This window comes from Accipiter gentilis, chromosome 22 (assembly GCF_929443795.1).
Source record: "Accipiter gentilis chromosome 22, bAccGen1.1, whole genome shotgun sequence".
Taxonomy (NCBI): Eukaryota; Metazoa; Chordata; class Aves; order Accipitriformes; family Accipitridae; genus Astur; species Astur gentilis.
Genome location: NC_064901.1, coordinates 14676515 through 14699960, shown reverse-complemented (window position 1 = coordinate 14699960; position 23446 = coordinate 14676515). Strand labels below are relative to the sequence as shown.

Below are 23446 nucleotides of genomic sequence, written 5' to 3'. Positions count from 1 at the left end.
GGTCATTTGGTTCTAACCCCCAATCAAAGAATGGCTTCCAAGTTAGGTCATGCTGCTCTGGGCCTGTCCAGTGAAGTTCTGAGCATAACAAAGTAGGGCAATTAAACTGCCTCTCTGGGGCCCAGTTACTATGTCTAAATATCCCCACTGCAAAAAAAACTTTTCCTTATATCCAGTTGGAATTTCCCTTGCTCCAAATTGTGTCCACTATCTCTTATCCTTTTACTGTGCACATGTGAGAGAAGCCTGGCTCTATCTTCCCTACAATCACCCACTTGGTAGCTGAAAACAGCACATAGATCTCCTTTTGCCTTCTTCAAGCTGGAAAAACCTAGCTCTATCACTCTACTCGTATATCATGCGTGCCAGGCCCCTAGCCACTTCGGTGGCCTTCCATTAGACTTGCTCCACTTTGACAATGTCTGTTCTGTACTAGGGAACCCAAAACTGGGCACAGTAGTTCAGATGAAAACTCACAAGTAGTGAGCTGAGGGGGATATTTACTTCCCTTGACCTCCTGATTACGGTCTCGCAAATACAGTCTCACACATTAATGTTACTATGGAAAGAAGCATGTGTGACAACATGGCCTGCACAAACGTTTTAAAGACTTGATATGGATTTTTTTTTTTAAATCTCAGAGTAAGATACAAGCTACAAAGCCTGTACACATAAAATGCTTCCAAACAACCAGCTGCAAAATGTTTCCTCAGAAGCCTAGTACCTTACAGCTTTAAGGTAACAAACCTTCTTCTCTCATTTGCGTGATTACTACTAGTCTCCTTGTCCAAAACTTCCACATCAAATTGTATGTCTAAAGTATTTTCAAAGCCTGCTACTTAACAAGTGAAATTATTTCACCAACGTTGCAAAAATATGCAACTTTAAAGGCAAATTTGATATGCAGGTAAGTATATGAGCTTAGAATGACTGATGATACAATGAGAAAGCAGGGCTGATAAGACAACTTAATTTTCTATTAATAAAGCTCATAAGCAGACTGAAGATAATGGAATTTGATGTTTCAAGTTGTACTTTCTCAATAAGAATTATTTCTAATAATAATAATACAAAAGAATCAGTAAATCAAACACAAGCACAGAAACTTAAAAAAGCAAAAACCACCCCAAACCCCACACACTTAGCAGCTTTCAGGCTGGTGAGATGCAATGAATTCATATCTCCTCCACATCTCCCAAGAAGCACCCTTAATGAATTAGTTATTACCTTACTGGAATAATTTCTAGGTTTAATTGTAATTTAGCACCAACAGAACTGTCTTCTCCAGACATTCTTAAGCCCTCCTATATTATGCAGTTTTCCTAAGGGAGAACTGGAAACCACGTTTGGCTTCCCTAGATTTCTGTCGTCTGGGACACGATCCTGTATTCCCTTATATTCCTAACAGTTACAGAAGTGCAAACGAGAATGTCCAATTCAGCAAACAATACCAAGAGGCAGAGCTACTGTGATAGAGAGTAAAGTCCAGTGTTATCAGCACACTGGAATGCAAAATCTTCCTTCTCTCTTCCAAACCGTATGAGAATTAGTCCCAAGTTTTCAGCTTTGTAGAAAAAAGACAAAGTGCTGTTGATGCAGGACCTCTATCAAAAAAAAAACCCCAAAACCAAAAACCATTTTCTCCTCTCTAGAAGCCACTGTTTCAACACAATGGGAAAGAGAGATTAAACACAAGATATAAAGATCAAAGTTATTTTTTCATGTCCCTGAATTTTGTCAGTCACAGGATAGTTCATATAACAACATTTAGGACCTCAGAAAATTCCTGTGCAGAAAAACACCCAGAATGCTGCATGATGCCAGTTTGACTACGCTTGAAGCCCTCTTAGCTACTTTTCAAATTTCAGTTTAGGTGGTGGCAAATTAGAGTACTCACCTTATTTAGCAAGTGAAGCAGTGCTTCTCTCATACAGTCATGCCTCATGTAAAAGCTTATTATTGCCAGATTAGTGCCGTAACTATGTAAATAGAACAAGCACTCTTGATAGTAGCTGTTGTGCTGAATTTTCCCCTCACACATCATCTCCAGAGACAGACTTCTTGTTCTCAGTGTTGCTTCAAGTTCCCTTAACGTGGCAAAGTAATCATCATCCTGCCGTTAAAGCAGAGAATCGATGACAGGTGATGAGTAAGAAGAAAACATTCTTTTCAGTTAGATCTTGTCACTCAGCCCTGAAGCATTTCTGTTATTGTTGTTGTTAAAATAGCTATCACTTTAGAGGGGTAAGAATCCAGTAATGCTTTTTATAAACACTAGATTGGAACCCTGCTATCAACAGAGGTGCTGAACATTGCTGTAGCTAGCATGGCTGTTTCCAGGGACAGACAGAAGGCTTATTTAAACACAATTCCACTGTCAACAGCTACTTCAATAACCTAGTTCAAACAAGCTTTTTTATTCTCCTAAAATACGTATGACTAAGAGGTCTTTCAACATTATGATTCTGCAGTTACTTAGTATTAAAAATCATTTTTTGGTACCTAATCAGAACTTCCAGAGTTAATCCCAAACCATGTAATAGTGCTTTTTGACAAGGAAAGAAGAGTGGGACAGCATTTGTAAATTCTCCTTTGAATTCCTTCAAAGTTATCAGTTTCAGTCAAAAAAATGGCATTACTGCAGCACCACAACATATTGTTGGGATTGAGTTTAGTTTCCTCATACTGTAGTAATAACATGTTAACCAGTACAGCTTTCCCCTCCACTAAGTATGTCCCCAGATACTATGAAATCCTATTGTCTGATTCTCAGCCACCAACTCACTGTGATGAAACAGCTAACAAGTTTCCCAACAATATTCAGTTTGCAATATGCAATCATGACGAAAGAAGGAAAAAAACCCCTAACAACTGATATTCCAACATGTGTTGCCATAAGATGTGTATTAAAACATCATTACTTGGCTTTGTTATAGCCATTCAGAGCAGACAGAACAAAAGACCCTTACCGCAATGAGTATGGGCTTCACTGTGGACTCCAGGTACTGTATCACATCCTGGACTAGCCTTGAACCATGGTTCAGCTGGTTTAGATCCATAGGTGGCTTTAAACAGCGGTTAAACTTCTCTCTTGCTGAACTTAAGTTTCCAGCTTTAAGGCAAGCCATGCCCCAGGCATGCCATGCTCCACCTGGGTCCAACCCAGATTTTGTAGAAACCTAAATTCAAAATAATTCGTTAATATTGCAACACAGTCCCAGTATAGAAAACAGGAAAACTGGCTTACCACACAGTCTGAGATTGTGACCTTTCACTTCCTAGAGCACATTTCCCATTAAAACCAAAACAAAACCTAAAAAAAAAAATCAGTGCTGATTATTTCCATATTACTGGCACAAAATGCCAACTACCAAAGCACCCCTGATCTCCAAACATGGAAGTATTTTTTATTGTACAAGTTTAAGCAACTATCTTTCTGGGAAATTTCAGTTCAGCAGTTTTAAAATTCAGGACATTTTCACATCTGCTTTTCTAAAGCAGATGATTTTTACAGAGCAGAATTCATCAGGTTTGTGGTTTCAAAAAAAGCAACAGAAGATGCTTCACAAACCACCAGGATATTTTTTATTTCACAGAATTTTGCTGATCAAATTTATTCCTGATTTTCTTTAGTACACCAGCTGCCTTTAAACATGAACCATTTTTATTCAAATAGGTCATCTATTCCTGCTGTTTATTACCCCTTAAAAATCCTAATCCTGTTTGTAGTATCATAATCCTGTTCTTAAACTGCAATGCAATATAACAGAGGCTTATGAAATTCTGGGAGCACAAGAAAGACAAGATGATAAACCACACCAGATGAACTCTGATAGATGTATTTGCCACCATTGCTGATTTCCAAGTAAACGCTTGGGAAAGGTGTTTTACTAATGCCTGCTGTGGGATTACAGACAAATGAAATCAAACATACAAGCTTCAGATAAAGTCCTGCCACAAAGGATGTCTCAGTCCTTCTACTGGATGCAAGATTCCTCCATTTAATGACTTTCTTGCAGTTAAGTCTATTCCAATTTTAATTGTACTGGGAAACAAGGCCCCTACCCTTCCCTTAGGCAGCCCGCTCCACAGCAGGACTATCCCTTCTCCGAAATTTTTTTCCAGTGTTCAGAAAATTATTTCTTCCCTGTTGAAAAATTTAATCCCAGTCTGTAACTGTTCAAATAAATTTCACACATCACATCCATCTGAACTCAGGAGGGAGAAAAGCAAAAGCCACTACAGAAGCATTATTAACACTGACATCCCTCTATTGTTATTACCTCTATAGCTAGCTGATAGTACTCTGCTTCCAGAAGCCGATTTCTTAGTCTTGTTACTGCTGCAGGGAGAAGAATCTGATCCAAAGATGGTATTGGACGGTAAGCAGCAGCAACCAAAATATTTAACACATCCACTTTGCTGATGTAGCTAGGAGAAAACAAAGAGTTTAAAGAAATACACACACTATCACTATTATCGTAAAGAACTTTATGTCAAAGACAACTCTTAGAACAGTGGTTCCTAATCACCAGTATACCAGGTTTCTCTATCCATCATACTTTCCTATCCAGACTATTTTTTATTGGGGTTTTTGCCACGTTCAGTAGAACACTGGCAGACACTGATTGCAGACACCAGCTACATGTTACCAAATCAAACTAGTACATGTGAAATTCATGTATTACACCTGCCACCTCAAGCTCTGTAGGACAAAACTTCAGAAAGCGTAAAATGCTCGTTCTCAGGAAATGCAGGTTTGAAATTCAATATTGAAATATAGATTGAAAGCAGATACACAATATCAGAAGTAAATATTTACCCCAGTCTGTGAATTATTTCTCCCTACTCTGAGAATTTTCTCAGTAATTATCATGTAGTCATACTGCTTGAATTTCTACTATTTGAATTCTTACTTTATGAGCTTCTCTTCTTGTTTAAAATGTCCACAGTACAATCACAAAACAAGCCTCCCACCCTTCACTCCCCAGTAAAAAGGGATAATGGTCTCGACAATATCTCAATATATCCTAGTGAACATCTGACTAATCACCTGTCACAGAGAGCTAGATCCTGGCTCCTTCCAGCTTTTACAAACATCATTTTGGCACTGAAGAGCAATTGTTTCATGATGTCCATGAGGAGACCAGCATCCACCTCAGGATTAGCGAGCCCTTGGGACAACTTGCAGCAGTGCTCTATCAGTTGGTGGCCACACACTATGCTGTCGCTGTGCAGACTAAGGATGGCGATACACAAGGAAGAGCTGGGAGCCTGACAATTTGAGAAAAGAGAGACAAACATGGCTATTGAGATAGTTCTCCAGGGAACTGATTATATTGGACTCTCTTTCTCCAGACCTCACCTGTTCATAATAAAATTCACTGCGTACAATTTCATTCTCCTCTTCGTTCAGGGAAAAAATCCATTCAAGCTCAGTTGCCTTGGGTATTCGCACCACTGTGGAATATTCATGATCAGAAGTTTCTGCAGCCAAAAAGAAAACACCAGGTAGAATCACTGTACAAGAAGCAACAAAGCTGGCTAAGGACAGAAAATGCAGAGCATTCCTATACTCTCATAAAAGAGTTATCTGTAATCCTCTCATTGTGCCACTTCCTGCCAGTATCACATGTCCAGCACACAGATTACAGTAACATTTCCATTCCTCAGCAGGCTGCCAAATTGTACCTAAACTTACTCTCACTGTTACCAACACCCTGTCACCAAAAACTGGCTCCAGTGACATGTCTTCAAATGATTATCCAACTCTTACCCTACTGGACATCAAGCACAGCAACCTCTCCTCTTTAGCCTTCCCTCAACTAAGTTATTAAATATTTCTGAGCAGGAGGGAAGTAGAAATATGACAGCTGTGGGCTACAGCTAAAAAGGGAAACTAAAGAACAAGTTGAAAAATAAAGCATAAATTGACTTAACTGCCTGTATCTTCTTTTTAGAATTTGTTATTTGAACATATAGACCAGCAGCTTGAGGACAAAAGACTGTGAGAAGATGAGCTAACTCCTTACATATTCATATAAACTAGTACTGCAGAAAATTGGGTATTTGATCAAATGATTCAAGAAATTTTATTTCTGTGAAGTCTTTTTCTTTCCTCCAGATTAAGGAAATTCTGTTTTGAAATTAGTAACCCAGAATAGCTACAGATCAAATATTGTCTGTCATCTGAGTGCAGCTGAGAGTGCACAAGCCCTCTGATGCTCAAGTCTGTGATTGTGGTTCCTAGCAGAAAAACAATGGCCAATCTCACAATGCTAAGAAATGGAGAATAATGCTAATTTACTACTCTTTGCCCTGATCAACTTCCTCTTCTCCCTGGAAAAACTTAAAAAGTCTCAAAAATGACTGCTCTAGATTTCACAGAAGGACTGTTAGAGTGTTGAGTAACTAAAACTGTAGGGTGAATTAAAAAAAAAAAAGAAAAAAAAAAGAAAGAAAAACACTATTTCTAAATTGAACTGGAAACTGGAATAATTGCAATAAACCAGGCTTGAAAATATTTGATATATGATAAGCCTTCTTCACAGTCTCATCAGATAAGTTAGAAATCTGAGGATTTCCGTTCTTAATTCACTCCTACTGAATGAATCGTAAGGGCCCAGTGCTGTGTAGCAATGATGCATGCAAAGAGAAAGATCTAACCAGAAGCAGCAGCTCAGAAACTGCATTTCAGCTGTTTCAGTCTTGTAACAAAGGCAGCAGCAAGTAAAGCAAACTTCTGTCAACAGCAAAAAAAAAATACTCAAATAGCCCATCATACTTAAAAAGGCGACAAGTAGGGAAAAATATTTTAATTTGTTTTGTAGCACAAATGCAAGTTTAGCACCATATTTCACATTACTGCTATAAGCACTTCAAATAACTATGTTTTGGTCTGCCACAATTTCATGTCAGTGTAGGAAAATTTTGCAGAATCACCTCAAACACCAGACTAAGCAACAAACAGTAAATATCTTCTGAGGAAAAATGGCAGGTAAAAAGAAAAAGTCAACTAAATTTTGTTATTATTCCTGGAGTGTTATATTAGATGTGGAAACTGAGGCACCGAAGAGAAATTACTAGTCCATATTCACACAACCAGCAAAGGAGATGGAACTCAGGACACAACCGGAGGGGCCTCATCCTGTGCTACCCCCAGCCAGCATGGGGTATCAAACACCACAGCACACTGCAGTGGTATTCAGAGTTGTACTATCATGGTTTGTAAAAAGAGGATCACTCAGCACAGGTCTGTAGTGGGCTAATTAATTCCTACTCATACCACAGCCTCTCACTGACTGTTTCTGGTATGCAAGGTGCATTCTTTAACTGTTGTTTTTCTGTTCCTTCCTTTAATCCCCATCCAGCATATTCAAAATTGGCTGAGACATCTCTCCTAAATCTCAATTTCCATTCACAGAAGTTTGGAATGCTCAATTTCAGCCTGCAAATGCAAAAACCATCAGTGATAATTTGTAACTCAAGTTTTGATCACCCTTCAGCTACAACTAGATGTATCAGCTTCCTATCTCTAACTCTGCTGCTAATCACGCACTTTAAAAAATTGAACTTTAACATTACTCCATTCCTTACCTTCCACTTGGTCCGGATCTTCTTTTCTGCTGTAATAAAGTAACAGAAAGAAACATCATGCCTACTCCAGCACACTGGGGAAAACATAGTTTTAAAAGAGAGATCAATACGGCTAGCCATTTCAGAACACTGTCTTGTAAAAATCTAACATCTCTCCCTCCCTGCCCTCTCTGACCCATTGCCCTGCCCCTGCCCCCTACTGTCTGGAAATCTAAGATCCTGCCTCTGCACTGTTGTATTTCAACTACACTAAGTAATCAGTTCTTATAACCTTCTGTAGGAATAGTACTGTTGCACACATCATAAAGCAGACACTGAGAACAAGAAGAACTGCCAGTATCAGAATATGTCAGAGCTAAAATGAAGTTTTTGGCATCCAGGTCTCCATCCTTAAGATTTAGTTGGTTCTGATATACAAATTGGGTGAGTATAAAAAAACCCAGGCACTTAAGCAATTAGAACATGACAGGTGGCATTCAAGCTCACTGCTAGGCTCTGATGACCTAATCTGGCAGCATAAGCAACCATTCTGACGCAAACTGGTTTAGCTAGAGGTGACTGCTTGTTTTTTCAGAGGTTCCTTTTCATATCTGCACAGTATTCATCTTTTCCTAGCAAGCCTGCTGATACTGCCGTAGTGGATACTGCTACCTGCAGGCTTACAAGGAAAAGAGGAAATGCAGCTGAAAGTGCAGCTGAAAAGAGTGAGTTTTACTCTCTGTGACCTTGATGGCAGTATCGGCTATGGCAGTATAAGCAGGCTTAACAGGGTCACAGAGAGTAAAACCAGCTGGCCTAACATAACACAACAAATTTCAGTCCAATTCTCAGCTTAAAGCAACCACATCATGAAAATCTGTCATCACAGCTGTCCCTTTTATTAAGGGCAGTTTCAAAGCCTATCTAATCATGAACTTGCTTTTGAATCCCCAAGGATTCAATGAGTTGTAATCAAGGGATTGTGGAATAACATTAAAACACGGATATGTTCAGCAGAGCTAGTCAACATGTAATGTTAATCCAGGAGCAGACTAAACTGCAAGAAACTTTGTCACACTGTAGTAGTTTGTGCTGAATATGTTCTGCATCAAAGCACTCAGTTCTTAGGTTTAATGATCAATAGACACTTATAGAATTAAAGACTTTGTTGCCCAGCTCTCCAGTGTTCTTTCTAATCTGAAAAGTAAACTGAGGCATAAGGAACATCGCCATGTCCAAAGCTGAAAATCCCAACAGGTGGAGACCAAAAAGCTGATGTTATTATATTATCCAGATAAACCCAAATGTTTATTTCTCTCTTGTTCCATTCACACATTCTGCTGTGTACATGAAATTGAGAACTAGAAAGGAAGGACTTACGCGCTTGTGTCTTGTACCAAGCCAGGCATATGTTCTCTGTTGTAGTAGCCATAGCATTGATCGCATACACGAGACAGATTTTCTCTGCAAGCTTCTACTGCCATTTTCTTGGTGGAGCAAGAGCTGCACACCAGCCTGCCACAGCGCCTGCAGTGATGGCGCCTGTTAAACTATGCAAAAAGAGGTCATGGATGAGCAACAGAAAGCATTTATTGAAGTCCCCTCCTATATATGCCTCCACTCATGAGTAAACTTACTCCATTTGAAGAGAGGAAACACCATGCATGATAAGGCTTTTCAGGACTATACAATGATTGATTCTCACTGTTACAATCCCTTTCTGGAGAGGACATGACAAAGAAAAAAAACAACCCAAAACCCAGACGTCGGTACTTAAAACATGTTTGCTGCAGTCTTGGGCCTTCCACTATTTAAATTGTCCCAGTGTTGACCACAGCACTAATTAGACCATCTCTTGGAAAAGTTAGAAGCTATATACTGTCTTTCTGACACCATCTTAGTAATTTTCAAATTCAAAAGCAACAGATACTTTGAGAAAACAGTACTGTTTCTAAGCAATAGAAGATAACAGACTGCCAGCACACCTGCAAAACTCAAAATTAATATTCTCCCTTAGAGTGCCAATACAGTTGTTAAGTACTCTATGAAACAACAGATTTTAGAAAAGCAACAGCAAAAATTACATTTTCTATATTGGTAATCTGAATTATAGGATGCTCATGTTAGTTCTTGCCAGCACAGTCAGTTAGACAGCCTTTTGAAATATTAATACTGCTATTATCACACATTTTTGAGATCTCATAGTTGTCTCCTCTCTGATGCCCAGATTTCCTCTTTAGGCTCTATCACTTCACAGAACTCTGCAAGGAGCTAACTGCTGCCAGTCTCCTCAACTACACTAAATAGAAACTAATGGTTAAATATCAAGGGACTGGCAATCTTGTCAGGCCTACACTGATGCAGACAAACTTGCTAAAGTATCTAGTGTCTCTTAGAAAACAGACTATGAGCAAGTGTTCATGTTAAGGTCACAGTTCTAGGAATGTGTGTACTTTGTTTTTGCTCCTTACCATAGTAAAACGTTCTGTTTTGCAAACCATACATATCATTTCAGTGTCATCAGGTATCCATTGCTGCTTTGGTGGCGGCTTCTCAGGAGGCACAAATTCGTGAGGAAACAAATTCTGCTGCAGACTTCTGTCTCTGGGACATGCAGATATGGTAACACCTTAAAAAAAGCCAGGCCAAGAAAAACATGGAATGGGATTTGAGCAGTTTAATGGAGTCTTGAATACCAGAAAACACTACAGACTTACTGAGGCTATAAGATCTTTCTAGCTCACAAGACGACTACCATTATCCTCCAATCAGGCATGGCAGAATAACATTGTGAAAAGAATATATATGCTTTAAGCTAAAACTGTAAGATTGTAAACTTACAGTACTTCGACCCTGGTAAGCAAGAGTACATACTTATTAATAGACATTTACCATAACAATTAGAGAAGTATAAGACAACTTGTCAACATCTGTTCTTGTATCATAAGCAGAGACTTATAGGAGGAGGAAAAAAAAATTACCCCAGAATATGGATACCAAAAAGCTATATAGTGTAAAATATACTCTCAAGTATATCCAGTGTTGACATTCCTGAAGACCAAGACTTTTCTTTGTTATCTTAGGTGAGGTGTGGTATGGCTAGCAACAGCATATCCCTTCCTGTTCTGGTCCCCTTTACAATCTACTGTGGGGAAACCAGTTCAAAGAGGCAGCAGTTTAAGTCTTTGGCCTTCGGGATCTTTGACCTTGCCAATGAAATACTTGTTGAATCAAGTTTACAGTATTAGATAGGCTTTTAGTTTATATGATGTAAGCCAGTTACACTACAGGCTAATTAAAAAGTTCAACATGTCATTGCAGCCCTGCAAGCCACTTTCTGTGTACCTGAATACTACAATAAAAAAAGAAAAAATCTCCACTCCAATAAAGCTAACTCATGCTCATCCAAGTAGATACTGGATTGCAGAAGAACATTAGAGGGCAATGCATTCAAGTTTTGTAACAACATACAGATATTAAGTTGACCATTATGAGAAAAACTGAAGAGCTACACAGCCCAATCCAAGGCACTGCTGTCACTTCATGTAGGCAGAGCAAGAAGAGTCTTCAGTTCAGGATACAGAACCAGGGAACAGTCCAGACACCCTAAACTGTAGATCAGGATATCAGTGTGCAACTCTACTTCAGGCTCATCACTTGCTGAGAATCACCAGCCTTGGAGGTTCGAGGATATCCTTTGCTAGTTATTCCCTGAGAGCACAGACCATGCATCTCTCACAATATATGTCCTCTGAAGAGTGCATCTCTTGCATTAGATGCTGAATGGAACCTACAGAAGGATTTGTGGGGTTTTTTTAAGCCACAAATATTTGTCCATTGTTTCGGCTTAAATTATTTTGTTTCTATTTATTTGTGTTTGAGGACTGTAAGTGGAGCCGCTCGGACAGTACAAGGTGTGCTATTTCCCTCAGGTCAAAAGAGGGATCCTAGAAAAAAAAGTAAATTCAAGGACCAAAAGAATGACAAAAAAAATACAACACAAATGAGATTTCTACTGTAAAGCCAAAGTTAAGATCCAGAAGAAAAAAAGTTACTGACCAAAGAATAGGAAGACAAGGAAAAGTCCCACAATGATGGGCTTCCAGACAAGCTCTGCCTATATACCCAAAGAGAGAGTACAGAAGTCAAGGCACAGAAGGATTAACCTGCAGCACCATTAATCCACTAGTACCCTAGCTGTGGCAAAGAGGTAATTTTTTTTTTTTTTCCTCCTGCAGATGTAGTCCTGTTTCCTATGGTCTATTCAGGCTTGGTTTTTTCTGTAAGGTCTGGAATGGAAAGGTTTTGTGCTGATTTTTCAGGTATTTTGTAGACACCTACCAAAAATCAAAACAAAGCCATATACTTCTTGTTCCCCTTTAAGTTCTCTTTTAATTTGGCCCAAAGCACCCAGCTGTAGAGACACTAATCTGCATTAAATGCAACCCAAGTTACTATTAAGTGGTGGGACACACATACATAGGGGATAAAACAAATAAGAACAGGTTGAAAGAAAATGGCACCAAGGTCTTAGCCTTACCAGTAAAGCTGACAGGAGATAGTTCTGATGATCCCGATTTAGCCAGTGCTTCACATTCCAATACCTGATTGAGACTTTCTTGGATACGTATCAGAGAATCTAGGACAAAAGGAAGAAAAAAAATAAAATTCAGAGAACAATACCGGCCATACATCCACCTGTTTTTATGAAGATTACAGGAATCCATTCACAGCAGTATGTAAGAATGTCAGCACAAAATGGAACTAGCTATCTAATTACAAATTACTATGTTTTCATGAAAATTACCTCACAACAATTCACGCAAAACTATATAAAATTCAATGACCTAAAACACAGAGAAAGGGATCCTTATCAAAGCAATGGACTGCTGATAGTCACAGGAATAATACAACAGAAAATAAGTATCAGATGTGAAAACAATTAGTTGACACAAGATGTTCATGGCAAATACTAAATGCTTCATATCACAGTGGAAGGAACATACTCGCAAAGTTATAGGTCATTTGGCAGGAAAAGATAGGCGAGTCTGATGTTTTTATGTTAGCAAGAGCTGCATCTTTAAATCATGAAATGAAGTCAACATTTGGAAACTTGCATAAAGCAAGCTGGTACCATATATGTAGGTATAAATACAGATAGATACACATGCCACGTGCTTTTAAAAGAACAAAACAAAAGCACTGGACTTGATCTGCAGCACCCTCTGGTGTTGAGTTCTAAAACCCTGAGAGGAGCGAGCCAGATGCAAGAGATTCTGAGGCAACATGGATGAGAAGGGACTGGCAAACCAGAAAGGAGAACCATGCTGAGAATGTTAAATAGAACTACAAGTTTAAAAGTCTTTTATATGAAAAAAGGAACAGGACTCTGGTAGGAGGAAAGACTATGGAAGATGAAATTGCCATTCTATTTGGGGGAAGATGCAGCTGGCTGCAGGTTTTAGAACTCCTTAAGTCATCAGTGACTTTGCATTAAACAAGAATGAAAGAAAATTAAACAATGTCATATAAGAAAAGAGACCCCAAAAAGAAGCAACAGAGGAAAGTCCGAGAAACTTTTGAAGCTGTTGGTCCTTGAGAACATCTGTTTACAAGAAAGGCAAAGACTTTAAGAACATGCCGTAGGCTACAGGAAGACTGGAGCCACAAATCTAAAAATGTTGTGGCACAATTGGTGAAATGATTCTGGGGAAAATTGGCCCTTCTTTCCCAAGTGAAAAACAGCATTCTCACGGACAGTCACCTGATCTCTTTTCTTTTAATGCAAAAGGGAAGTTGAGAGCTTTTTCTGCATACTTGGAGAGCAAATTGTTAATGTCTTCCACAGTAAAACCAATTTCCTGTCCAGCTAAGAGCTGGTGCAGTGTCTGCACAGCAACAGCTACCCAGTCCACCTTCATATTCATGAGGAGTTGTTCCAGCATGAGCAGTGGCCTGGAGGAGAGGTGGAAGTAGTTAACACGGGAGAACTCAGGAAGAGTCAGCAGCACCTGAGACAAGGAAAAAAGCACATGTTAAAATTATACACCTTCAAATCTGTGTTTTTGTGAGATTAAAGACAAGAAACTAGCACAGTAGCTTATGCAGAGAATGGAGTAACATATAGAGGCCAAAAAATGGAGGTAGGACGACTTAGACCTATTCCTACTCCTGTTACAGAATTACTGAGTGGATTTGCAGAAATTACTTAGCTTCCACTTTCCCATTCTATAAAACACTGCCTCATTTCAGAGGCAGTTGAAGACTAGAAAGCACTTTGTGACCCTGTGACAAATATGCTGTAGCAGGGTAGAGCATATTCTCTTATTAAAATAAGCTTATAAAAAGAACTTTAGCCCAATCATTATCCTTGCATCATTTGTGGAAACATCAAGAGGAGAAATTAAGAGCAGTTCTCCTAAAGATGGACAGTTAACATAGACACTTTCCAAATTAAATCATGTCTTCAGAAGGGACAAGTAAGGAAACAGGAAGCCCAGCAAAATACTGTTGTGGCACACACTGGTACAAGCTGCTATTTGTAGTCCTACAACAAAACAGACATTACCAAAAGCACTGCATTTTGTTTACATATAATGCATTTGACTAAAGTAATCTACTGGTTAATGCATCTATTCCCAGGCTGAGCACAGAACCTGTATGACTTCTGTAAAGGCAATGGCCATCCAAAAAGAGGAGTGATACTGTCTGCCTTTGGAAGGTACTTGGGAGAAACATGCCGTGCAAGTGTCAAAGACCACCATACAGGTGGGCACATGTAGGACACCTGATGTTACTGACACAGAGAGTAAGTTTAGTAAGAAGAAAAAGCTTTCTTCTTCACTTGGGACAAAGACAGCAACTGTCCTGATAAACACCACAATTTTATTTTATTCTACCCCCACCCTCTTTTCATCTGTGTGTTCCTCCACTCCCTACAGCTCAAACACCATACATCCACCTCATAATATAGGAACTGCAATGATGGAGAAGGAGAAGAGAAGTTTTAAGCCATCTCTAACTTCCCTTTGGATGCCGAGACTAAGGATCTTAGACCTGATATGGTGAGAATGCTCTGGTAAAATATACAAGCTTTATATATTACATATATATTATGTATTATAAAGTTACTTATGTAATTATATATCGCTGTTAATCCCACAATGCAGGAGTTTTACTCACCTTTGATCCCATATAGAGTGCCTGGATTTCATTACGGCGTGCTGTTGTCAGATTTGCATAGAAGTGGGCTGTGAGGTAATCAGCCAAGAAGTGAGAGGCTGCCAAGTTCGGATGCTGGTCAAGAGACTGTTCACTGATAGCAAGACAAATACCAGGGTCTTCAATTCTTTGTAAAAGCTACAAAACCAAACAAATTACAGTGAACCACGACTACATTCCTGGAAAGTAGCCTTTATAACGGGCAGTCCATGACAGATTATTACCCTAAATGGCCCAGCCAACAAATTAACTTGCACAAGTGCCTTACGTATATAAGAATGATTTAGATAACCCATTTATAGACTACTCATTGCCTATTTGCTCCATTTATTAATAAAAATATTTTTTAAATTAAAGTAAGCAAAAAATTAAGCAAGGAATGGGACAGAAGGTATAGTGATCAGAAGTCTCCACTTTGCTTCCAGAATATTTTCAAAGCTATGTAGTCTGACAGAGCCTGCACTTTATTTTACACTGTTATTAGCAACAGCTCCGTAATTATTAAAACCAGAAGAATTCACACTTCACTAATTTGGGCACTGAAGCACAACTGACCAATTCCTGTTATTAGTTTCACTTCTGATTCTTCTGCTTAAGCAGCACAGAAATGCTTCATTGTGATTTTTCAAATAAAAGGGGCCTTGTATTTCCATGTAAGTGACATTTATGCTATTAGGTCCAACAACTAGATTGCCAAGCTGGATTTTCACTTAAGCATAACAGCGGAGAGCCAGGATCCCCAAAATACATATAAGCAAATAGCATCTCTTAAGGGAAGAGCCAAAAAGGCCATGAAAACACACATCAAGAAGGCAAAGAAAAGAGTTCTCAACTTATATGACCTATGGACATAAGGCTGAAAGAGTTTTGCTATTACCTGCAGTGCTTTTTCCATGTCTCCCATCTCCAGTAAGTGGAGAAGGTGCTCACGGTGAAGGTTAATCAAGTCTTCTCTTGGGACAGGATACAAGTGCCCCCATTCCTCAAACAATTCATAATCCTAAAGAATTTAAAAAAAAATAAATAAATAAAAGAGGGACAAACTCTACCCTTTCTGATACAGCTGTTTCTCCCAAAGTTCTGATCAACTTCTCCAGAAATTCTGTAGCTTAGACTACTCTCCCACATGCAACAAGTAAATAATTACATTGACAAGAAGATGATACTCAATTTTGTCAGTCACAGCTGCATTGAGAATGCCTTCTCATCTCACAGTAAGCAAGTTGGCTTTTTAGAGAGACACTTTTAAAGCCAGCCAGACCTACAGTATTGGTATTGATATAATAATCAAGTCTGTATTATGCCAAAAGCCACGCTATTAAAGTCTTCAAAATTCTAAGAGAAAAGAACAGGTTGTATCTCAGAGTAAGAGTTATAACTTAAGATTAAGGATTATTAACTACATGTAAATCTTGACATTAAACACAGATCTGTATTTGTTTCTGTAGCACAGAACCCTTCCTCCCAAGGTAATCTCCATTGATCAGTGTTTTAAGATGCTATTTCAACAAATTTATCTATCCAAAGTTTAGAGCATTCTAATTCAACAAAATTCACATGATGATGCCTAACCTTTGCTTTCAGAATGATATTCATGATGGCCTGGGGATCATCAGTGCAGGCTTTTTTCAGATCCTGCCAGTCATTCCATAATGGTTCATTTTGCACATTCAAAATCTGAAAAAGTTAATATTGGGGTAGCACAGATTTTAAAAGCTTTATCTACTACAATCATTAAGTCTAAGAAAACAGCTGAACTGATCACATCAAGAGCTGCTTCATACAAAGAAAACAGTCAAAAAGGAGAGCCATATTTATCTCTAGCCCTTTTCTGGGATGATGTAATGCACTTGCACTCCAAAAAAGACTATGCAATTTTCTTGGAGGTATGAGTCTACAAAGCACGTTTATAAGGGAAGGTTTTTAAAAGACTAGATGACAATAATTAGGGATGAAAAAGTACATGTATACTGCAGACATTGCTGGCACTAACAGAGAGACAACTGAGGTAACTGTCAGTTAGCAGAACCACCACGAGACAGAGCTCAGCAGGGATTTACAACTCCTTTTTTTGCTCTGTTTGGCTTTTCAGTCTGTGCTGAACTAACTCCAGGCCAACTAGTCTGACTTAACTTGGATATCTGCACTACCCTGAAGTTAGAAGAACTGACTGCAATACAAACACACTTATTGGACCTCTAGTCTTATACACCGTGCACCTGCACCTCTCAAACATATAAGATGATGAATCGCCATGGAAAACTTCCAGAGGCTCTAGCATTTGTATAGAATGGAAAACCAAATACCTTGCAAGAAAGCAGCCTCACACAAAGGTTTATGTCTAATCATGTTTGCAGACCTGAATGCTAACAGGAGAGTGGGAAGGTTATGAAGGATGGAAGCATGGAAGCAGAGTGTTAACTGGATAGTACAGCACTGAAAACACATGAACTGTTCTGGATGAAAGACTTGAAAAGCTATTACGATCAAAAAAGAACCAAGGGGTAAAACTTTTCCAAAGGGCAAGCATATTTGCTCCCAGCTGCCTATTTCATCTCACTGGTTACTTGAAGGACTTTGTACCTTTTGATAAACCTGAAGTTCTTTCTTCCTGCTCTGCAGACTGGCTTTTAGTTCATCAGTTATGCCCAAATCAGAAATGCAATAAGCTAGGATTTCCAAACAGGCATCAAGGGGCCATTTGTCCAGACAGCGCAGGGCCAGCCTACTTCTCAACGTCGCATTTTTTACTGGGAATAAGTACTGCCAACCACCCTTATCTGTGGAGGAAACAAACCACTAGTTTGAAACTTGGTTTCTGCAATTTGGAAAATAAAAAAAATCCTCATCCTCACTGGATCGCATCACCAAATGAAACAGTGCAGTGCTGAAAAATCTGTGCAAGACCCATCCCAAGCATCAGATTCTTGGGAAGTAACCAAAGTTAGCATGGGATACTTACTATCCTTAGACCCCAAAAGGCACCTCCTTTCACAGGATACATCATCCATGTATGACAATGACACTGCTGTAAAAGATGTTCCATTAACAGTACTATGGTTAGTGTCTCCTGATGTATTCAGCTTTTCACATAAAAATAACACAACAGAGGCATTCCAGTTCTTTTGTACTAAATTGGTCAGGATTTGCACATTTGCAAAACAGAAATGACACCATCAGAGAAAGCAAATTTAGGATGAAGGAAAGGAAGGGATCTGTTTCCATCTTTGGATTTGCCCAAGGACCACTACTTTAGATTCCACCTTCTGGTCCAGGCTGTATTCTTCATTTTAAAAAAATAAAAAAATAAAAAAAAAGGAGATGAAGGGAAAAAAGCCTGACTTGACTGAATACTTCTTACCTTCAGCAGTTGCACAGCTCAGCACAGCATCCTTCACATTGATCAGCTCCTCCACATCCTGACTGTACAGATCTAAGACCTTCAGAGCTCTGTCCCAATCCTTTGCAGCAAGAGCTTGTTCCAAGACTCCCATTAGTATCTTAACAGCTGTGGAGGAATGCAATCCTAGGAGAACCACAGATATGTATGTCTTGCCAGGGAAGACAGTAGCCAAACTGCTACCTTCCTCTTGCTGATTCTGAAGTGGCTCAAACATAGTGAGAAGAAATCGTTCCAATATTGGGAAGTCCTTCAATAACACCTCACACTCCCTGGATATCTGTTCCAAACCTAAGGGCACCTCCCGTTTTCCCCGAAATTCCATCCAAGATAAACTTGATTTGGGAATTTTCTGTATATTAGATGCACTTAGACATGCCACTGTGGCCATTAGCTTCGACTGAGACTTTAGGAAGTCCAGGGAGGATGCAGTGAGTGTGTGCTGGCTCAAGTCGTTCAGAGAGAATGGGCCCTGAGTGGAGTTATCCTCAGAGGTCACTGCAGAATTGCGAATAGGTATTTCAACATCTGGCAGGCAGTGGTAGGCACACTGGTGTGCTAAGTTACTGATGTTTGTCAGAAGAGACTTTGCCTGGCTGTTTTGCCTTGCACTGCATAAGGACAGTCGTTCACAGCAACAGTTAACAATAACTTCCTGCACATTCAAGTTCAACTCTTCTTTAGCCAAGAGAGAAGAAAGCCTGCAGGATTGAAAACAGAACCAGCTTACCCAGCACATATCAAAGGTACTTTACAATTATGTATTTTCATAAATCTTCCAAATGTTTTGTGAACATAAGCCCCCTACTATTCTTCACAGGTACATACATGGGAAGACTACATATCCTATGTTTACAGTATGGACACCACCCCCACCCCCGCCCCGTACACAGCACAACATCAATAACACAGAGCTTATGCTGCCATTCCTTTAAAGAACTTACTCCTCAAACATTGACTTTTACCTAAATGCGAGACAGTAGAATGGTTCACCATTAATGCTCATCTTTTTAAGAGCTACTTCGTCAAATCAGACACTTTCCATGCCAGCCTAATTCAGTAATTTGTAATAGAAGGACCTTAGATTATCCAGTTTACGTACTGACCAGGGCAAGAGCCATGCTCAGCTGTATTCTTAAGAAGCCCTACTGGTGTATTGTATTTTATTACATTGCTAAGCTGCAAGTCCACCACTCTGAACTGCCACACATTCAGTCAAAAAATCCACATGAATGCACTCTCTCTTCACAACAGACAGTAATTGTTAAAGATATGGAGCCACATTTTTCCCTGTCAAAAATCTTCAGGTTGGTAGAGAAGTCACTGAGTAAGCTCCTCCCTGCACACTAATCCTTGCAGCATCAAGTAATTGGCTGGTGGGACACAGCAGGCTGTACTACCTGTGCTAAGCAGCCAGAGAAGAATTTAATCCTGGCTGAGGTCTAAAGTCATCAACACCAAGATAACCTAGAGAAGTATATAATATGAAAAGCACCAACCTGTCAGGATGAACCTGTCTCTCAAACACAAGCTGGGAGAGCAGCTGAGATGGACTCTGCTGTAACAGGATGAAAGGGTTCCCCACTTTCACTTCTGCAGATAGATCTTTAAAAAAAAAAGAAAAAAAATCAAAACATTTATTATAATACAAGCACATTAGCTGAATACACCAACCAAGTCTTATTTTAGGAACACAAATTTTAAGAGCCTGGAGCCTGAAACCTCTTTGACTAAATTCAGAGATCTAAATTAACAGCATGGTAAAATCCAGAGTAAATTGCAAGGCATTTGTGATTACGATACACCTCTCAAACTTGGCACCACTGGCTCACGTTTTACTGGACCTATTACCAAAACAGGTAGCGTGGAGAGTCTTTGGCCTTTAAGTGAGATCTAGGTTCAAACAGTTTAGCAACTCTACTTCAAACTTTCACCAAAACATGTATTTGCAGTGAGAGACTGAAAATGTGCAGTACTGGTTTCTGAGGAGTCTCTGGATGTAGATTAGTGAGTCCATGCTCTGTTCAAGTCAAAGTGAGCAATGGCAGAGGGAACTCATAAACGTAAAGCTACTTTTACAAAAAGAGTGAAACCCTGGTCAGTATTGCTGAAAAACCTTTGTATCCACTATGTCAAGTAACTCTGAACATATTCTTGATAAGTTTACATTTTCCTTTTATCTTCCAGTACAATAAAGTTTCCCCAGAACTCACACAGCCCTTAAATATTGTGCATTTTTTGGCTTTGGCAGTTAGTCAATGAGGACTGAATCACATCCATACAGAAGTTATGGCTGGCATGGTAGTGACCTGAGCTGAACCAGCATGTCTGAAAACAGTTCTTTGCCCTTTTTTCTTATCCTCTTGGGAAGGTATTCTCTGAAATCAGTACTGTGGTATTTTACATTAGTGCAGCTCAATTAGTGTCAACTCTAAAAAACAGACCAGTGTTTTTTCTCCTAGCACAGTGAATTGTTCTGTCCTTCTGACAGTTTTATGTGCTGATGATGCATTTCTTTTCATGGACCACCATCATCTGCTGATTCTAAGAAAAAATTCTGCCTAGTTACCTCTGCATAGCCTTCTGCACATTCTCTTCTTATCCCTGTGGAGCAGCAGGGCACTGGTTGCCTCTAAGGGAGCTGAAAAGCACACAGCATGCTGATCCACTGGATGCAAAAATCAATCTCACCTTACAGGGTACTGATCAGAATTTTTGGAGGTCGGGGTTGTTTGTTTTGTCTAAACGAAGTGCAGAATCTGGGTCAGTAGTTAACATTTCTGTTCTTGTTTTCCTACTGCCATCAGCTATTTTTATCTTAGCTGAGGGTGGCCTAGGTGTTAAGAAATAAAATTTGAAAAACAGTGCAATAATACCTGAAAGCAAAAGATCTGACTATGCACAGGTAGTAGGCACGTTTGGCAAGGAATCATTTTTGCACAATTACTTTCCAGAATCAGGCCAGGCTACACAGTCTGGGTATCTTCACCTAGGGTTAGACTTTCCAGCAGGAACCCCTTACCTAGCTCTGCATTCAGGCTTCGTAACACAACAGCAGCCAGTGTAGTGATGTAGTCAAAGAAGGCTTTCACAAAGTTTGTCTGCACGTTGCTCTCTGGCATGGTTTGGTCAAGAGTTCTCAACAGGAGCTGTGTTTGATTCCAAACCAGGTGCTTCTCCAGCTCCGTAGGTTTGAGAGAGGCCTGCTCCACCAGGGTCCCAAGCAGGTTTCCTTTAGAGTCTGGTTTAAGAGAACAGACATACATTCAAGTTTCAAGTAAGTATTAAATGCTGAAAAGGAAGGGGGGGAGGGCTGGGCAGGGAAGAGAAATTGTTTAGCCTGATTTCTTCTCTGCAATTACAGATCTCAGTCTGGGCTTTATAATTTTATTGAAAGCATGAGAAATTTTCACAGCAGAATAAAGCAATGGTTCATCTAAATTAGTAACCATGCCTCTGATGAGTTAGAAATATATTAACGCAGGCCTAAAATATATCTTACAGCTCTCCTAAATTTTGCTCATTAAACATACAAATATATTTAAATACTTCACAGACACCTACATGCCATTTAGAAATCTGGTGAATGGAGAAAGGAAAAAAACAGAAGAAAACACCCCAGTGTTATATAATGAAGCGAACTCTGAGAAAATGCAACTGTGGAAGACTTCTTTCAGAAAAGGATGAGATGTTTTATGATAGCCCTATGAAAACTGAAAGGTGTTATTATGTTACAATAGGTTTATAACTTTATCTCCTTTTTGTTAAAAAAAAAAAAAAAAAAAGGCAACAGTAAGGATACACCTAATTATCTATAACCTGTCAGGTTAAAAAACACTTAAAGAATTCCTTGTTAGGACTGAAGAAAAGTAGGACAAATAATAACCTCGACTGTACTCATTGATGTTTTCCTTTCTTCTCTGGCAAATTCACAATTTTAGCTCTGAAAACAAAATGCTCAGAATATAAGGATTACAGATAGATTTTACACTTTGCATTTAGGATTTTAAAAAGTATATAATTATGCATACATCAAAGAACATTACTACTAGATTTATAGTTGTCTGGACAGGCCAAAACAAAAATTTAGATCCATTTGTCAGTCTTCACAATCACAAAAAATAACTCACCCACAGAATGCTCAACACATGTCAGTGCTTTCAGGATTTGATCCAGATTTTGTGATAAAATAATTTCATTTGTAATACTTTCTTCTGTCAAGACAGGGTAGCAAGCTTGCAGAAGATCTACAATACTGCATCGAAAATGACTCCCTATTTTCTCATCTGAGACCTCTACAAAGAGGGAGAAACAAACAGCAACTATAACAAAGACAGAAATATTTTTGCACAGAAAAAGTCCCACAGAACCAAAATTGTATTATAGTACAACTAGTTTGCCAAATTCAGTGTTCAATTTATTCAGAATTGAGCTTGGGTCCATACCCCCACACACACACCCTTTTTTTTTATTTTAAATATCAAGCTAAAAAATTGGAAGTTCAAACTTCATTGCAACAGAAGGCAAGAATTTGATTTAAGCATGTTTCAACAGAAAATCTTATCAGCAAAGCATACTACCTGGCTTGCATTGCCCTTGTGATGTGCAGGAATAGTTGAGAATTTTACTTATTTGCTGGAGAACTGCTGGGAAACCCTTTACAACTTCAGAGTGCAGTAAAACAAAGTCAGGTCGATGGCCTGGAAAAGTCATTGTGCAAAGGGGGACAAAATAAAAGTTAGGAGTGGAAAAAAGAGAAACTAACATGCAAGTACACGATGAGATTTAATTAAGACTCAGGTGTTAGCACAAACAACACAGCATAGAGCAGCGTTTTCTACTCCCAGGCCCATGTTGATAAACACAAAAATCAAAAGCCTACCCCGAGTTTCAAGGCTGTTGTACAGTCGCCTTTCTGCTGTTTCCAAAAGCTGCTTGCATGTTTTCCAAAGATGGCACTGAGTACAAGCTAGATCAAATGCCGCCATTGCTGAAGGACTGAGGTCCTCTAGGACTTCCCAGAGAGGATCAGTATGCTCCAGCTGGATGTTGCTGATCCAGAAGTTTTCTTGGAGAGTAGGGGCAAGACTTCCAGAAGTTGCAAGCAATTTATCAGTAACATCCGAGATGGAATAAAATACCATACCTACATGCATCAGCAAAACACAAAATCACTAATTAAACAGCATATTTATCTCAGATCCTGTCATGGATAATTATTCTCTAATCCTTTAGAAGGAAATATTGAAT

At 39.1% G+C, this 23446-nt stretch overlaps 1 protein-coding gene across 5 annotated transcripts in view; it reads right to left on the bottom strand.

Annotated features, from left to right (window-relative positions):
- The window catches only part of ZFYVE26 (zinc finger FYVE-type containing 26), a 50382-nt gene that overhangs the window by 8931 nt on the left and 18005 nt on the right, over nt 1-23446 (bottom strand). For 2 of the 5 annotated variants that reach the window (XM_049826025.1, XM_049826027.1), the window contains 21 exons: nt 23079-23342; nt 22777-22896; nt 22327-22491; nt 21219-21437; nt 20766-20837; nt 19696-19801; nt 18158-18897; nt 17380-17576; nt 16369-16473; nt 15674-15796; nt 14758-14934; nt 13340-13586; nt 12116-12214; nt 10047-10204; nt 8956-9125; nt 7597-7625; nt 5366-5487; nt 5054-5274; nt 4284-4431; nt 2970-3179; nt 1898-2113 (listed from right to left, as the gene is read on the bottom strand). In XM_049826025.1, coding sequence (XP_049681982.1) covers nt 1898-2113; nt 2970-3179; nt 4284-4431; nt 5054-5274; nt 5366-5487; nt 7597-7625; nt 8956-9125; nt 10047-10204; nt 12116-12214; nt 13340-13586; nt 14758-14934; nt 15674-15796; nt 16369-16473; nt 17380-17576; nt 18158-18897; nt 19696-19801; nt 20766-20837; nt 21219-21437; nt 22327-22491; nt 22777-22896; nt 23079-23342 — 3908 coding nt within the window. The remainder of the gene's footprint in view (nt 1-1897; nt 2114-2969; nt 3180-4283; nt 4432-5053; nt 5275-5365; nt 5488-7596; nt 7626-8955; nt 9126-10046; nt 10205-12115; nt 12215-13339; nt 13587-14757; nt 14935-15673; nt 15797-16368; nt 16474-17379; nt 17577-18157; nt 18898-19695; nt 19802-20765; nt 20838-21218; nt 21438-22326; nt 22492-22776; nt 22897-23078; nt 23343-23446) is intronic. The other 3 variants (XM_049826028.1, XM_049826029.1, XM_049826026.1) reach the window with 2 other exon arrangements.